We start from the raw sequence: 18,424 nt of genomic DNA, 5'->3' as shown, positions 1-18,424 counted from the left end.
GTGAAGCAGGTGTTTTTCTTAAACTGCAAGAGGGAGTAAGGAATAAAATGAGTAGTATAATTTGGTAGCACTGCCTTGATTCCTGCTGAGAAACCAGCTTACCCACTATTGCTGTTAGACATTTCATTACAAATGTCAAACAGTGAAAAAAGCAAGCAATCTCTTAGTATTTTTTAAAATTATTTTTATTTTTAAATTTTCAGTCAGCTTTCTCAGGTTGAATAAGTATTTTTTATAAGAACAGTTTTGACCTCAAGGGCCTGTTGGTAAAAGGTCTAGGAGATCTCCAGAAGTCCACAGATCACACTTGGAGAACCACTGGTTTTATTAAATGAGCACAGTGTATTAGTTTTATGAACTTGTTAAGATGATCAAAGACTTGTCTCTTTTAAAATAAAAAGACAATAAGGTTTTTAACTCATCAAACTACTTAAAAAACAAATACATGATAAGAATGTAATACAGAGAACTAGAGGGGAAAAGCCTGGGAAGTCTGAATCTCATTCATAGTTACTAAAGTTCTAAAGACTTTATTGCCCATCACTACTGCTCTGTAAAATGTTCTTGAGTCCCAACGAGGGGTTAGAAGAGTGAAAATATGTTTATTACCATGGCCTGTTAGGGAGGGTCAATACTTAGAAAAGACTACACAGTACAGGACTTCATGTGGTGAGTAAAAAGAGGTCTGGAAATCCTCTGAAGGCTGGGATACAGGAGAAGAGTTGGTACAGCTGTTCACTTTGGTGAAGTAAACACCAAAGCAAGCAGGAGTCGTCATCTGCCATCTCCAGCAGATAATAACTAATACTCAGATATTAACAATTCCTGCATTAATTTATTCAATGATATTCTTATTTTGTAGAGATGCAAATAGATCCCTGGATATTTTTGATGAGAGATCACATCCACTTACAGTAAGTGTCACTTTTTTTGAGGTAGTATTTTTCTTTCAGAGTTGTGTTTATTTCATGCTGATATTTATAAATAGTCCTAATAAATATACATGATCTCTATGAAGATAATTAGAAAACAGTTTAAATTTAAATCAATTTAAATGATATAAACGTTTCAAAATTCACCTCCTCAGGTATATGTTAGCCCCTTGTGGCTAATGACTACTGTATTGGACAATGAAGCCTTAGAGCAGGTGTCCCCAAACTTTTTACACAGGGGGCCAATTCACTGTCCCTCAGACCGTTGGAGGGCTGCCACATACTGTGCTCCTCTCACTGACAACCAATGAAAGAGGTGCCCCTTCCTGAAGTGCGGCGGGGAGCCGGGGGCGGGGGGTGGGGTGGGGTGGTGGTGCGAATAAAAGGCCTCAGGGGGCCGCGTGCAGCCCGCGGGCCAGGGTGTAGTTTGGGGACGCCTGCCTTAGAGCCTTGTGGTTACCAGAAACTGAAAATATTTTTTCAAAGTTTGTTTAAGAGAATCATGACATACGATTGAGACTTTTCGAGACTATCAGTAGTTTACATTTTGATAGAATTCTGTGGAGGGAAAGTGGAAAGCAACATAAAAATTTTCTGAGTTGTGCCTGTATTTTTCCTTCGTGATAAATGGTGATGAGTATTGAATCAATCATTATGATACTTTAAGGTCCAATTGTTTATATTTTAAAAACTAAAAGACATGTCACTCAACCAAAATTATTTTAAGGGGCACATGGGCTCAAACGTGAATACTGCTGTCTTAAGAGTACACAGGCTGGGTGTGGTGGCTTACACCTGTAATCCCAGCACTTTTGGAGGCCGAGGTGGGTGGATCATCTGAGGTCAGGAGTTCGAGACCAGCCTGACCAACATGGTGAAACCCTATCTCTACTAAAAATACAAAAACTAGCTGGACATGGTGGCGGGTGCCTGTAGTCTTAGCTACTCAAGAGGCTGAGGCACGAGAATCGCTTGAACTTGGGAGGCAGAGGTTGCAATGAGCTGAGATCACACCATTGCATTCCAGCCTGGGCAACAACAGTGAAACTCCGTCTCTTTTTTTGTGGTGGGGGGACAGAGTCTCATTCTGTCACCCAGTGCAATGGCGTGATCTCAGCTCACTGTAACCTCCACCTCCTGGGTTCCAGTGATTTCTCCTGCCTAAGCCTCCTGAGTAGCTGGGATTACAGGTGCGCCCAGCTAATTTTTTGTATTTTTAGTACAGACAGGGTTTCACCATGTTGCCCAGGCTGGTCTCGAACACCTGACCTCTGTTGATCCACCTGCCTCAGCCTCCGTAAGTGCTGGAATTACAGGTGTGAGCTATGGTGCCAGCTGAAAGTCCAACTCAAAAAAAAAAAAAGAGTACTTAAAATTTTTTCCTTCAATGGATACTAACATTGCATCTTTTCTTCTTTCAGCGAGAAAAAGTTCCAGAGGAATACTTTAAGCATGATCCTGAGCACAAATTTATTTACAGATTTGTTCGTACTCTTTTTAGTGCTGCACAGCTAACAGCTGAATGTGCAATAGTAACTTTGGTAAGATATTTCTCATTTATAAAGCATCTTTAGAAATTAGTCTTGTACACAGGGTCTGGTCCTGTTTTTCAAATAAAAATAGATTCCTGAAATTATCATCAGAACTTAGAGAAACCTATGAAAGGAAAGTAAATACATTCACATTTAATCATCATTATGGTGGAAAGTATTTCCATTGCTTTTCTCATCACAGAACAGTTGCCACAAAAGGTAGCAGTGGAGATTTCTGGTTTCTCCTCCTCCTCCTCAATGCACATTCAGTATGCACACATACAAGGCACAGTGGCAGAGCTGGAGGGTGATGGGAAATGATAACAAAACCATGTGGTCCAGAGGCAGATACTAATTCCAGTGTAGGTCTAAGCCAAGTCCCAGGCTGTATTCCCCAGGTATTTCCGACATGTGTTGTGACTGAGAACTATTCTAAATGTTTTGTTCCTTGGATGATGGGTTTTAATCCGTCTCTGCCTACCCCCTTGTGCCTGCTCATGATGTTGCCCAGCAATGTGGTACCAGTAATACATGAACAAAGGCTTTTCTTGTTAGCTTACTAAGCTATACCTGTGTGTTTAACTTTACGTCCTCCATTCAGAATTCCTATGGTAAGATTTTATCATTGAATAATAAATCCTATTCAAGTGGTTAGGATTGTTTTACTCCTTCCCACAGCAAACCTGTAGAGGAAAGTCAACTGCATGGCCTGCAGGGAAAGAATATTGAGGTCAGTACCTACTCCTTTAGCATCCAGTTGGAATTTAGGAGAGGCGGCTTCTGATGTGCACTTGCATAGAAACCCCTCATTGGGTAATGGATCAGACATAGGGCTGTAAGCCATTTGGTATACTTAGCACATGCTGTAGAGAAGCAGGAGTGGTGCTTCCAGAGAGAGAGAGACAGGCGATGCAGGAGGGAGAGCTGTATAGGAAGAGAGGGAGTTCATTATAGATGGGTTAAGCTATATGTCCCTGTGAGGTAGCAGAGTGGCAGTGTCCAGTAATCATTTGAATATACCAGACTGGAGCATGAATCTGAGCTTAAAGGTAAGGAATGAAGAATAAGAGTAGCTGTTCAAATACAGAGAAAGGGTGCAGAATGAAAGTGGACCAGCTAGACGTGGTGGTGCGCACCTGTAGTCCCTGTTACTGGGAGAATCACTTGAGTGCAGTAGTTTGAATCCAGCCTGGGCAACATAGCAAGATTCGTATCTTAAAAAAAAAAGAAAAAGAAAGTGGATAGAAGATAGATCTCTAAAGACTGTTAGCATTTGAGGGACAAGCCCCAGATGGAGTGAAAGGAGGAAACCCAGAAGGTAATAAAAGAAGAACAAAGAGTTCAAGATAAGAGAGGTTGTGGTCCCAGTGTTAAATGCTGCCAAGAAGTTGCTGATTCTGTAAATACTCACTGGATGCCTTTTCTGTGCCACTATTCTTTTTTGTTTAATTAAAAAAAATTTTAAGACTTTTTTTAGTAGAGCTAGAGTCTAGCTATGTTGCCCAGACTGGCCTCAGAACTGGCCTCAAGTGATTCTGCCAGAGTGTTGGGATTACAGGCGTGAGCTACCAAGTGCTAGGGTAAAGGAGAGGACAGACTGAACAATGTTCTTGCCTTTATGAGCTTATTTTTTCAGGTACTGGTAAGTAGCAAGAAGATGAAGCAGGATAAAGGGATACAGAGTGACAGGAGGCTCTCACTGTTTTAGAAAGAATGATCAGGAAGAACCTCTCTAGAGGTATCATTTGAACAGTGACCTTAAGGTAAGGGAAGGTAAGGAGTGCTGGCATTACAGGCAGCCAGACAAGTACCAAGATTAGACAGGAACCTGATTTTTTGTGTGTGTTCAAGGAACAAACAGCAAAGTGTACAGTGTGGTTGGAGTGAGAACTGAGAGAAAGAGTGGAGAAGGTGAGGTCACATGGGCAATGCCACACATAACTCATAGGGCCTTTTGGCATGCAGGCCACAGGAAGAAGTATTTTTGTTTTGTTTTGTTTTGTTTTGTTTTGTTTTGAGATGGAGTCTTGCTCTGTCATCCAGGCTGCAGTGCAGTGGCATGATCTTGGTTCACTGCAACCTCTGCCTCCAGGGTTTAAGTGATTCTCCTGCCTCAGCCTCCCAAGTAGCTGGGATTACAAGCATGCACCACCACGCCTGGCTAATTTTTGTTTGTTTTTCTAAGTAGAGACAGGGTTTTGCCATGTTGGCCAGGCTTGTCTTGAACTCCTGACCTCATGTGATCTACCCACCTCAGCCTCCCAAAGTTCTGCCAGGAAGAGGTTTTTATTCCAGTTTGTTGGGTAACTTTTGGTAGATTTTGAGCAGGGGCGTGAAGTGCTTTTAATTTAAGAGGTCATACTGACACCTTGACGAGAGTAAACCGTAATAAACAGAATCGAGGTAGAGAAGAGTTAAGTAACTAGGGTAATACAGGTGATCAGTGGCGGCTCAGAATCAAAAGCAGGTAGCCTACCAGTGAAGGTGGACAGAGCAGGAATTGTTCACAGTCTGGAATGGGGTAACTTTAACGTAGGCATTTGGTCTTAGCAACTAGGTGAATGGGACTGCCCTGTACAATATTAGGGACGGCTTGGAAAGTGGAGCAGTGGGATGAAGAGCTCTGGTTTGTAAAGTGTGAAGGCTTTGGAGACCTTGGCAAGAAGAGTCTCAGAAGAGTGACAGCAGCAAGGGACAGACAGGAGTGGGTTAAGGAGAGATGGGAGATGAGAAGCTGACACCAGGGCATGATGATTAGAGCAAATGAGAGGACACATCCGGCGGGGTGGGGGGGTGAACAAAGGAAACACATTGGGGAAAATCTGGCAGAGAAGGCGAAAGCCTTCAAAAAGACATAATTGTGGGAATAGTATTCTGCAGAAGTGGGATGGGATCAACTGGCACTGATAGAGTTGGCTTTAGTGGGAAGAAAAGAACTTTCACACTGACGCAGGAGGGCAAGTGGTATCAGTGAGTGTCAGCGCATCATCAGCTTACCAGTAAAGGCAACAGGAAGTTGAGGGATTGTCTGTGTTGTTTCACTGCTATCTAATTATTCCCATTGAGAGTTGAACTCTGTGAAGGAGGTTCATTCTTAGGATACTAAGAGTGCAGAATTTGGGGGAAAGGGAAGAGGATCTCTTAAGAACATACCATGTTCAGGCCAGGCGTAGTGCCTCACGCCTGTAAATCCAAGCACTTTGGAGGTCAAGGCGGGTGACCTGAGGTTGGAAGTTCAAGACCAGCCTGACCAACATGGTGAAACCCCATCTTAAAAAAAAGAAAAAAAAAGAACATGTCATGTTCAATACACGTTTTTGAAAACACAGTTGAGTTTGAAGAACACTGCCAGATCTGAGCTGCCTATCTGATAACTTTCAGACAATAAATAAACTCTTAAAATGAACGTTGGTTTGTTTTTGAGATGGAGTTTTGCTCTTGTTGCCCAGGCTGGAGTGCAATGGCATGATCTTCGCTCACTACAACCTCCGCCTCCCAGGTTCAAGCAATTCTCCTGCCTCAGCCTCCTGAGCAGCTGGGATTACAGGCATGTGTCACCATGCCTGGGTAATTTTGTATTTTTTAGTAGAGACGGGGCATCACCATGATGGCCAGGCTGGTCTTGAACTCCTGGCCTCAAGTGATCTGCTTGCCTCGGCCTCCCAAAGTGCTGGAATTATAGGCATGAGCCATGGCTCCAGGCCTGTTGCTGGCCAACATGGTGAAACCCTGTCCATACTGAAAATACAAAAATTAGTCAGGTGTGCTGGCGGGCACCCAGCTACTTCGAGAGGCTAAGGCAGGAGAATCGCTTGAACCCAGGAGGCACAGGTTGCAGTCAGCCAAGATTGCACCACTGCACTCCAGCCTGGGTGACAGAGCAAAATTCCATCTTAACAAAAACAAACAAACAAAAAAAACTTAACTTTGGTCTTGATAAAGAGTTCAAACAGCATATACTTTTCTGCAGAGAGCCCTTTGAGGTAACAGCAAATCGCAGCTTACCTCTGTAATCTTTTCTCAGCTGTCCACTTTGCTCAGTTCTTTGAAGGATGTTTGGTAGATGTAAAATAATTCATGCAATAGTCTCATAAACTGCTTTGCAGGTTTAGAGGAATACCAGGGGGTCCAGAGACATCCGTTTTTCCATGTACAAGTGTTTCTTGTGGAGACACTACGGTGATTTATTTTACAGCCCCAAAGACCTGCACCTGTCATGCTGCTTTGCACAGCAGCCACTGGGTGGCTCTCTTGACCAGCAGTTCTTCAAGCTAGTGACACAAAAGGGTTAGTTACTGTGAAAAGGAGAAGGTAAACATGTGCTCAGTGTTACTTGGATTTTATATATTTGAGCATAACTACCTGTAAAACTACTATTTACCATCTAGGTATGATACATTGAGAGTGCCTCTCTTTATGATGCCTTTTGCTGAGATGTTCAGTCATTCCTGTGACCAAAATTGGGTTGGAAATGTAGATGGGCAGAGCAAGCAGCAGAGATATCTGACCTAGAACTGTGATTTGGTGTCTTGCTTTGGCTGACTAAGCAGAGTTGCTGAAGAACATAAGAATAAAAGGCACTCATTTTCTGGTCAAAAACAGAATAAATCTGTCATTTGTAAGAATTCTTATCAAAGCATTTAAACTGAACTGAAATCAAAGACCAGTGCTCTATTTTACAGGTTTATTTAGAAAGGCTTTTAACTTATGCCGAAATCGACATTTGTCCCACTAATTGGAAAAGGATTGTTCTGGGAGCCATTCTTCTTGCCTCCAAGGTTTGGGATGATCAGGCTGTGTGGAACGTGGACTATTGCCAGATCCTCAAGGACATTACCGTTGAGGACATGTGAGTTTGTAAGGTTTTGGTGAACTTTCTAAAGTTAACACTTTAAGGAATATTTTTAAAGGTTATATTATACAGATAATGGAAATAGGCATAAGACTATGTCTAGCTTTAGTATAACAGTTCACAACAGAGCAAGACTGTCTCAAAAAAAACTTACTTCCCATTTTTCATCATTAATTGATAGGTTTTGATGTGTAATAGTCTGCTTGATAAATTGAAAAGTCTTTTTCTGGTGTTTTTTGGCAAACATCTTACAAGTGTACTACCAGAACAACATAGTACAGTAAATATCTTTATGGCTTTTAAAAAGTTATCTGCCAGTTCAGGCTCCTTTCTCTTTTTCATTTATTTATTTGTTTATCTTTTCTTTTTCTTTTTTTTTTTTTCATGTGACCAGTGTTGTATAAACAGCCCCTAAAGGACATATGTCTGGCCTTTGAAATAATTGGCCACTCTTCAGGTCTTAGGGCCTCTGGACTATTGAGAGGTTATAGCTTCAACTTGAGTCACACGTTGTATATTTGCTTTTGCTAGTCTTTTTCCACGTTTTATCTGAAGGTCTTTTTACAAAAGCCTTGAGATATGAAGATCCCTGTGGCCCTGACCCCCTCCCCATTAGGAGAGTTTCGTGTGTTTTGAAATTGGTCTGATGATTGATGAAGCTCCAGTGTTCCCCTCAGGCAATCTGAGAAGCAATGTTTCGGCATCACCCAATGCCCACCACACTTGAGAGGCTCCCTGGGCGCTTGGACAACCACAGCACCACTTTGGGGGCCTTGAGTTACCTATGAGAGTGTAAGAAGCCTTGCTGAGTCATGGAGTTCCTCACAGATGGCACCAACATGACCCTGAAAGAGTGGCTTCATCAGGGCTTCCTTCCAGTCTGGCCTCGTGACTGCTGTGAAGGGAAGGGCCTTGGAGCTTGGTAGGCAGCGTGAGCCAGGGAGGCATTTCCAGCAGAGGCTTTCAGGGTGCCCACTGGACAGTGAGAATGGCGTTGTGGGTGGCACTCAGAACAATGTGAAGGAGCACCTCTTGATTATAATGTTGAGCATCAGAGGAAGATTGAGGTCATGTCAGGCAGTGGCAAGAGCTTGTTTTTATTGCCTTTGCCGTTACTCCATATGACTGTCATTCAGAATCAGCATACCATATACTCACAACTGAAGTTAGGAGACTTGTGACTAAAAAGGAACCAGTAATTGTGGTAGCTGTTGAAGTGGCTTTTGGTGAAGTTGACCACTTTACTAATGATGTAAACCAAACAGCCATGATGATATAGCTGGTAGCCGTTTTAGCAAAGGATGTGACAGCAAATAACTTTGAAACAAATGTAAGTACTTTTGGAAGTTGCAGAAGCTAAAGTGACTTTGATCACTGCTGTCATCAGTCTGCAAAGTAGTTTATTGAAGGAAGCAAAATTTATAATTATGAACACTTAGCCATACCGTGATGGCAGCTAAAATGTTCTCAAAATTTGCAACTGAACTGGCTGGGACTCTAGTTCTAAACCCAAGATGAGAGAACACAAAGGGAAATGTGCAGGTTTCTACAGATGTGAGCTTCAGGAGCAGCGGTGGCAGGGGCCAGCTCCAAAAAGACCAGTTCCAAAGACTAGTGCTATTTGTGTATGCCCAGGGAAACACCAGGAGCTCTGCTACTAACAAGCTACTTTTGTTTATGATCTTTGCAAAGCATTTTAACAAACTGTTTAATATACATTTATATATTAAACAAACGTCATCCCCCTGCTGTTGACTATTTGTAGTGGTCTCAATTTGAGTCTAAATTTAAAAATTTTATATTGGTGTCTTTCAGGTTTTTCTTAAACTTTTTCAACATCTACATGTCATGTTAGAATATATTCCCTTTAAAAGAATAAGTTAAACTGAGCAGCTGCTATTCAGACGGTTTCCTCTGCCTGTAAAGGGTATGCTATTCAGCCATCTAGCCATTTAAAAAACAATAAAAAGCCTAGAAGATGCATATTCTATGGGCATAATACTTTTCTTCAGTGATTAAACCTCTATTAATACATGTGTTAATCCTATGAAGTACTGTATTTCTACACAGTTAAAATGTATTAGTGGAAAAAAATATAAAAGGGATTGTGAAGTGCATTTATTACTGCAGTAAATTAAGTCCTGATTAGCTGATTATCAAAACATTATCTGATTTACATTTCTATAGACTTTTGGACATATAAACAGGAAATTAATTTTGGAATTAGGTTCAGTTGGGTTTTTAAGCTCAGCAAATGAGAAAACCACATCTCTGCTCATATTCTAACTGCCCTCCATACAGGGGATCATCAACAAGTATTTGTTGCCTTAGCCAGTGAATAAAATATTAAAATTTTAAAACCAAGAAACCAAATATGTTGTTCAGGTATTTATCATTTTTGTACAGTTAACTCCTTACAGAGATTACTGTTAAAGTGGTTAAGATTTTCTCTAGTTTTATGTTTATTTGCTTAAGCGTTTGGCAAGGGCAGCTCTGTGGTCATGTGGCTGAGGACTACTCCGAGCACCTTAGGGTTTCATTCCCAATTCAGAAGAAACGCCTGAGTTTATAAATCCAGTGACCTACCAGAAGTCATATCAAAATGGGTTTAGTCTAGCTGAGACATCCACCTTTGATCCTTTTACCTTCCAAAATTTGGAGAGTATCCTTACCCTGCCATAGTGACAATTTCTCACCTTCATAATATTAAAGTGAGCAGGAACTTGCATTATGCCCTTTGACATAGACTCATGCACTGGGACAGGAGGAGAGGATTCCCTTCCCCTGTAATGTGGCTTATTTTATTTATTTGAGATGAATCCTTGTTGCCTCAAGAGATTTTCCCCCTCAGAGATAATAGCAGTGGCTCTCGATGGATCCATTTGTTGCCGTGGTGATGTGCCCACTCCTTTTGTTGGTGCTTCTCTACTTCAATAAGCCCATTCCTGTTATCAGCCCGGTGAAAATGTCTGCAAGTTCTTCAGAGCTAATAAACAGCATACATCATTCCTTTCATCTGATCACTATAGTGGGGCCTTGTGAGTGAGCATGAAGTATGAATTGTATAGCTGCACTAATGGAACTCTGAAGAATGAGGCCCGAATCAGCAGCACAAGTGCATCAGAGGCCTTAACCCTTCAACCCTCATCCCAATCCCAGAGTGCTGGGGTGCAGAAGGAACCACAAGTAACTGTACCTTGTGTGAACATTAGTATGTTAATGCATCTGGGTAACCTATATTTTAAAACAGAGTTTAGAGCCATTCTGGTAGCTCAGAATGATGTTTCTGAAGAGAGCCCAGTTAACTAACATTGTCCTATGCTGGTTCTGTTCTGTTCTTCCTCCTCCAGGAATGAAATGGAAAGGCATTTTTTGGAGCTGCTTCAGTTTAATATTAATGTTCCTGCCAGTGTTTATGCCAAATACTACTTTGACCTTCGCTCCTTAGCAGATGACAACAACCTGAATTTTCTGTTTGCTCCTCTTAGCAAAGAAAGAGCACAGAACCTAGAGGTAAGGCTGTGAAGTCACTAAGTGGTGTTTTCCATCAGCCACCAAAGCCAACATCTGTGACTAAATCATATTAAGTAGTGATTAGGAAAATGGAAAGCTTTAAAATCAACTGACACACTGAAGAGCTTATTAGCCCTTTGGCATCAGATTTCCTGTGTCTTTTATGGTTTATACAAGGATCAACATTATTTAAAAATTATACGTACTGCCTCTTCTGTGACCATAATTCAGAATATCTTAAATCAAATTTAATCTGTTCTTAATGGGTTTCCTTTTGAACTTCTGTCCTTTCACATAATCATACATGAATAATTTTTTTTAGCTGGGTGCAGTGGCTCATGCCCGTAATCCCAGCACTTTGGGAGGCTGAGGTAGGCAGACCACTTGAGGTCAGAAGTTCAAGACCAGCCACTGGCCAACATGGTGAGACCCCATCTCTACTAAAAATAAAAAAAAATTAAAAAATAAAAAATTAGCTGGGCATGGTGGCACATGCCTGTAATCCCAGCTACTTGGGAGGCTGAGGCATGAGGTCACTTGAAACTGGGAGGTGGAGGTTGCAGTGGGCTGAGATCATGCCACTGCACTCTAGCCTGGGTGACGGAGTGAGACTGTCTCAAAAAAAATTTCTTTGTGACTATATTCCTAATTTTATCTACAGACATAATTCACTTGCCACTCCTGACTGTATTTATTCTGTTTGCAAATTCATATCATTGTTTATATATCACATTGCAGTCCCATAAGTTTTTTAGACATAGGATTAGTGGCTAAGCCAAGAGACCTATACCCTTTACTATATAGGGTGCAGGTGTTTCAAATGCTGGATATAAGGGCTGGGCGCTGTGGCTCACGCCTGTAATCCCAACACTTAGGGAGGCCAAGACAGGCAGATCACTTGAGGTTTGGAGTTCGAGACCAGGCTGGCAAACAAGGTGAAACCATGTCTCAACTAAAAAAAATATAAAAATTAGGTGGGTATGGTGGCAGGAAGCTGTAATCCCAGCTACTCAGAAGGCTGAGGCAGGAGAATCTTTTGAACATGGGAGGTGGAAGTTGCAGTGAGCTGAGATTGTGCCACTGCACTCCAGCCTGGGTGACAGACCGGGACTCCATCTCAAAAATTAAATAAATAAATAAAAAATAAAAACCCATGTACTTCCTACGTCCAGTATTTGCCTGTTTGTTTTTTGTTTTCCTTTTTGAAACAGTGTCTTGCTCTATTGCCCATGCTCGAGTGCAGTGGCGTGATCTTGGCTCACTGCAACCTCTCCTCCTGGGTACAAGCAATTCTCATGCCTCAGCCTCCTGAGTAGCTGGGCACCTGCCACCACACCCAGCTAATTTTTGTATTTTTAGTAAAGACAGGGTTTCACCTTAGCCTTCCAAAGTGCTGGGATTACAGGCATGAGCCACTGTGCCCATCCAGAAATGGTAACTTTTTTTTTTTTTTTTTTTTTTTTTGAGACGGAGTTTTGCTCTTGTTTCTCAGGCTGGAGTGCAATGGCGCGATCTCGGCTCACTGCAACCTCCGCCTCCTGGGTTCAGGCAATTCTGCCTCAGCCTCCTGAGTAGCTGGGATTACAGGCACGCGCCGCCATGCCCAGCTAATTTTTTGTATTTTTAGTAGAGACAGGGTTTCACGATGTTGACCAGGTTGGTCTCGATCTCTTGACCTCATGATCCACCCGCCTCGGCCTCCCAAAGTGCTGGGATTACAGGCTTGAGCCACCGCGCCCAGCCCCCAGAAATGGTAACTTTTATGGGGCAAAGTAATATTTATGGCTCGGTGAGTATACAGAAGAATTACAACTGAAACGAACACATATTTTAAACTGATACTTTTTGTGGTGCCTTGGTGGTATTTTAGAATAATACGTATTTCTAGGCTGGGTGAGGTGGCTCACACCTGTAATCTCAGCACTTTGGGAGGCTGAGACAGGTGGATCACTGATGTCAGGAGTTCAAGACCAGCTGGCCAACATGGTGAAACTCCGTCTCTACTAAAAATATGAAAAATTAGTTGGGCATGGTGGCACAATGCTTGTAATCCCAGCTACTCGGGAGACAGGCTGGAGAATCACTTGAACCTGGGAGGTTAAGGTTGCGGTGAGCTGAGATCATGCCGTTGCACTCCAGCCTGGGCAATAAAAGCAAAACTCCCATTTCAAGAGAAAAAAAAAGAATAATATCTATTTCTACCGTAATTAACGTGCAAGTGAAGTAGCACCTTTTTGTGCTTCAGTCATTAGACCTCTCATATGTTCCAGTATAGTCCAGTGCACACCTGCCTCATTAAAGTTTACGTTGAGTATATATAATAGCTAATAAGGATTGGGTAGAATTTGAATAGCTGAATAAAATTTTTTGCACAAGTGTATGTTCATTATATTTAAGGAATAAGTGCACAGGTAACAGATGCTATTGCTGTTAGGAGCCTATCACAATATCTTTGACATCTTTGGAAATCCAATTTTTCAATAACTTAATAAAGTAAATTCCCTTTTGTTCTCTGTCAATGTAATCATAGCCCTTAAGGGATATTACCTTGGTAAATTAGCAGAAAGTAGCATCCCCAGAACCTGGCAGTGTAAAACAGCTAAAGTAGCTGTAACTGTGAACTATCTAAAGGAGTCTACATGTGTGGCTTTCATCAATGGTGCTTTTTTTTTTTTTTTTTTTTTTTTTGAGACGGAGTTTCGCTCTTGTTACCCAGGCTGGAGTGCAATGGCACGATCTCGGCTCACCGCAACCTCCGCCTCCTGGGTTCAGGCAATTCTCCTGCCTCAGCCTCCTGAGTAGCTGGGATTACAGGCACGCACCACCATGCCCAGCTAATTTTTTGTATTTTTAGTAGAGATGGGGTTTCACCATGTTGACCAGGATGGTCTCAATCTCTTGACATCGTGATCCACCCGCCTCGGCCTCCCAAAGTGCTGGGATTACAAGCTTGAGCCACCGCGCCCGGCCTAATGGTGCTTTTTTAAAGGTGGGTACCCTTTTTAAAATTGTACCTGTTTTCTATCTGATTAACTTCCCTAGGCTATTTCTAGATTGTGTGAAGACAAAGACTTGTGTAGAGCCGCTATGAGAAGGTCTTTCAGCGCTGATAACTTCATTGGTATTCAGCGTTCTAAAGCCATCCTCTCTTAAAGGGAGAAATGAGGGGTTATAACGTCACGGGACCTTCATCTACAAAGACTGAAGAAATATCACCTTTCCTGCTCAAGAACCAGCAAATTTAGTGTTTTCATCAAAAGGAAAGATCTTGAATTCAGGAGACTCATGGACAACAAGGATTATACTCCATAGGAAAGAACGGGACCTTGTCAATGCAACAAAACACTCTTCTGTCCTTTTTAATGTAAACAGAGTTAAAAACCACTCCAAAGTGAAGGCTCCCATCCCACACAGATATTTGCTTACTGTGTGGGCCGATAGCTGTGAACTATGTAAGGTTTTATAAACAATAGTTTAAATTTTTAGACTTTAAAGACACTAACCATATAACTTTTATGTTTCTTCCAATTTTTCTCCCTCCCTTCCATTTTGCTGCATATGCCTTTAAAATCAATGCAGTATTACCATTGAAACATGGGACTCTAAAGCCACTAAGGAGTGGACTGCAGCATTGTTAGGTATGGAAGGGTTCTTCCTCCCTGCTGTTACCACTGAAGCTGCTAGTCATTGGCAATCATTTTAAACCAAAAAGCTGCTGGATAAAATTTGTCATTCATATTCTTTGCAAACGTTACTTTAGCATTTTAGCATGTTTGGGGTCATAAACAGAGGAAGTATCAGTTATTGATATCTACTTCTCTTGGGGTCCATGTTGCATTTCTTGTGAACTATAAATGGTGCTTCTCATTTTCTGATAATTTTTCTCTTGTTGAATAAATGTATTAAAAGATATTTTCATATTGCCAACCAACATGGTGGTTCAGTGACAAAAGTAAAGCAGTTTTAAGCTTTAATATAGTTTGGGCCCTCCAAGGCACTGCAGCATAATATAAATGCTATAAACCTTTAAAAGATACTGTTTGAAAAGTGTTTTTTTTTTTTTTTAGTTTTTAAGAGATGGGGGTCTTACTGTGTCATCCAGGCTGGAGTGAGTGCCTGTTCACAGGTACAGTCATAATGCACTGCAGCCTAGAACTTCCTGGCCTCAAGCTACCTTCTAGCCTCAGCCACACGAGTAGCTGGGACTATAGGCATACTCGGCACTTGTCTCCTGAATATTAAGCTTTTAATTTTTTGTTTCAGTCACTCTTGAAGACAGTAGATACTGACTGAAAGAAAAAATTAAAAGCTTTATATTCAAAATTTGCAAAATGAAGCTGGGTGTGGTGGTGCATGCCTATAGTCCCAGCTCCTTGGAAGGCTGAGGCTAAAGGATTGCTTGAAGTCAAGTATTGAAGGCTACAGTGTGCCATGATGGTGCCTATAGGAATAGCTACTACACTCCAACCTGGACGTCATAGCAAGACCCCATGTTTTAAAAAAATGAAAAATGCGAAAGAAATGGGTTGGGCATAGTGATTCATTCCTATAATCTCAGTACTTGGGAGGCTGAAGTGGGAGGATTGCTTGAGCGTGGGAATTCAAGACTAGTCTAGGCAACATAGTGAAACCCTGTCTGTAAAACAAATAATAAAAATAATTAGCTGGATATGGTGACGTGTCTATAGTCCCAGCTACTCTGGAGGCTGAGGTGAGAGAATCACTTGAGCACAGGAGGTCAAGGCTGCATGGGCCATGATCATGCCTCTGCCCTCCAGTCTGGGTGACATCCAGACCCTGTCTCAAAAGGAAAAAAGGAAACCATACAAAAAAAAAAAAAGGTTTTGTAAAGGTTTGTGGCATTTATACTTCTACAAGTATCAAAGCTTAGAATTACACTAAACTTTTGGAATACCTTTTATCTCCATAAAATGCCCTCCTCTTTTTAAAAGTAAGTTACTTGCAGGGCTGTGCTCTATTTGCATTGATCCATGAAGTTTCTTTAATGTAAAGGAAGATTTTGAAGAGCAGTGTTAATTAACATGTAATAAATGGAATTGGACCCTAATGATAGAAGGTGATATGAACAGCTGTTTTATCATCCTACATGTTACCAGGCTGTAGGTGTCCCATTAAGTCCTGCTATTTCAGAAATAACTTACATAGCCCTTAGGAACTCTTACTTCAGGCTTTAAAAGGCAATGAACAAATAACTTTAGGAGACTGGTAACAATGTCACTTAAATTTGAAATACTAAAAAGAGATTAGTGTTCTCAACAATGTGAAATCTGTTTCTCCTATTTTCTCAAATATAATCCGAGGAATCTTGCTTATAAACAAAGCATTTCTGGGCCAGGAATACTTCCTCTAATATAGCAGTGCTTCCCATCATACTGTGCTGCAGTTTCCATCATTTTTAAAGGACAGACACACAAATGATAAATAATGGTGTAAAAATATTACAATCTACCACCTCAAAAAAAAATTGTTTATGGAGTTCAGAGCTTGGAGATTCAAGTATTGATTGCAGTTTTATTTTGAAAAGAATGCTACAATTTATGTGGTTTTTATTTCTCATGTTTATATTAAAAGAAAAGCTAATAAACTCTATTTTAATTAAAATATGTCTAGTGTGTTTGTAACACTTCAATTCACATAATGTTACATCTCTGCCCACCCTAGTTGTAAGTCAATCCTGATATGTCTTAAACCATTTTCAAACCAACCATAAGTTGATTTGATCCATTTATGTTGGTCTCTAGTTAAGATGTAGTAATCCGTTTCTTTTGCATGTGCTCTTTTCAACCTGAAGCTAATTTATTACACTTAAAATCACTGGCCATGGTACTTACTGGCATAGTGCATTAGATGGCATCTCGAATAGTTATAGTGTCTGAGAGGGAAAAGCACATTAGAATTTAAGATTAAGTAAAATGTACCAAAGGGAAAGGAAGTAACAGGAATAGTGTAGAATTAGAATGAGGTATTTGAGGTTTTCAAACAGTTAAACAGGAAAAAATGGAAAGACAGGAACTAGAATCTGTGTTGCTGTTGAAAGGGTGTTTTAAGCCACATAATTTGACTTTAACATCGTATTTTCAAGCTTACATTTCAGTTAAAAATCTACCAAATCACTGTTGGGTCAGCTTTTGCAGTTCTCACTAAATCCTGATAGTATTGCAATATTTTCATCCACTTTAAATCTTCATTACCTAAAGTCAAATAAGTAAATTATCACGGCCAGGCATGGTGGCTCATGCCTGTAATCCCAGCACTTTGGGAGCTCAAGGCAGGTGGATCACTTGAGGCCGGGAGTTTGAGACCAGCCTGGCCAACATGGTAAAACCTCGTCTCTGCTAAAAACACACACACACAAAGCCAGACGTGGTGACGCGTGCCTGTAATCCCAGCTACTCAGGAGGCTGAGGCAGGTGAATCCCTTGAACCCTGGAGGCAGAGGTTGCAGTGAGCCAAGATCCCACCACTGCATTCCAGCCTTGCCAACACAGTGCAACTCCATCTCAAAAAGTAAATAAAATTACACAAACATGGCAGGGTGTGGTGGCACACACCTGTAATCCTAGCTACCCAGGAGGCTGAGGTACGAGAATCCCTTAAACCCAGGAGACAGAGTACAGTGAGGGCGCGATTGCACCACTGTACTCCAGCCTGGGCGGCAGCATGAGACACTGTCTCAAAAATTCTAATACCTGATCACCATATCTTGATAAGTTGCTGACTAGGATAAATTATCTAATTTAACTTAGAAAAAAAAATCTATCACAGGTGACTTTTTAAAATGGTTTGCACCCTGTGATAATGTCAGTAAGCAGGAATGCTGACATTCGAGTGGTCAAAGGTTTAAAATACAGTTTGGAAGAGCAACATTGGACATGAATCTGTGACTTGAACAAGTTGGTAAAATAAGTATCACTAAAGTTGCTCTCTTCCTTTGACTTTAGAAGGCAATACAGCGACTTTGATAAATGGGAAATTGGGTCACTTGAGGATAATCCATATAAATGTGACTGAAACGCAGGTAGGTTCTCTGACAAATGTTCTGGGGCATGGAAACCACATTGCTGGTGGGGTGGTAACTGGCATTTTTCTCAAGAATTCTATACCTAGGGAAGATTTGTTTACTAACATAACTTTAAAAAAAAAAAAAAACGATCTGGCAGGGCTCTGTGGCTCATGCCTGTAATCTCAGCACTTTGGGAGGTCAAGGCAGGCAGATCACCTGAGGTTGGGAGTTTGAGACCAGCCTGGCCAACGTGAAACTCCGTCTCCACTAAAATACAAAAATTGGCTGGGCACGGTGGCGGGTGCCTGTAGTCCCAGCTACTCAGGAGGCTGAGGCAGGAGAATTGCTTGAAGCAGGGAGGCAGAGGTTGCAGTGAACCGAGATTGCACCACTTGCACTCTAGCCTGGATGACAGAGCGAGACTCCGTCTCAAAAAAGAAAGAAAGAAAAAAGGACTATCTGATTACCTAGACTCAAATTTATTTTCATTTGTAGGTTTTTTGTTTTTTGTTTTTGTTTTTGTTTTTTTCTTTTTGTGATGGAGTCTTGCTCTATCGCCCAGGCTGGAGTG

At 41.3% G+C, this 18,424-nt stretch overlaps 1 protein-coding gene across 2 annotated transcripts in view; it reads left to right on the top strand.

The window, feature by feature from the left end:
• The window catches only part of CCNYL1 (cyclin Y like 1), a 46,898-nt gene extending 30,809 nt beyond the window's left edge, over positions 1–16,089 (top strand). The window contains exons 6-10 of one of the 2 annotated variants that reach the window (XM_010336395.3): positions 863–914; positions 2,354–2,473; positions 7,147–7,313; positions 10,667–10,829; positions 13,872–16,089. In XM_010336395.3, the coding sequence (XP_010334697.1) occupies positions 863–914; positions 2,354–2,473; positions 7,147–7,313; positions 10,667–10,829; positions 13,872–13,982 (613 nt within the window). In that variant the 3' untranslated portion in view covers positions 13,983–16,089. The remainder of the gene's footprint in view (positions 1–862; positions 915–2,353; positions 2,474–7,146; positions 7,314–10,666; positions 10,830–13,871) is intronic. The other variant, XM_074399154.1, reaches the window with a different exon arrangement.
• Positions 16,090–18,424: the final 2,335 nt, after the last annotated feature.

The sequence above is a fragment of the Saimiri boliviensis genome, chromosome 5 (assembly GCF_048565385.1).
Source record: "Saimiri boliviensis isolate mSaiBol1 chromosome 5, mSaiBol1.pri, whole genome shotgun sequence".
In the NCBI taxonomy this organism is placed as follows: Eukaryota; Metazoa; Chordata; class Mammalia; order Primates; family Cebidae; genus Saimiri; species Saimiri boliviensis.
Note: the sequence above shows the minus strand (reverse complement) of the source record. Positions and strands in the feature narration are given on the sequence as shown.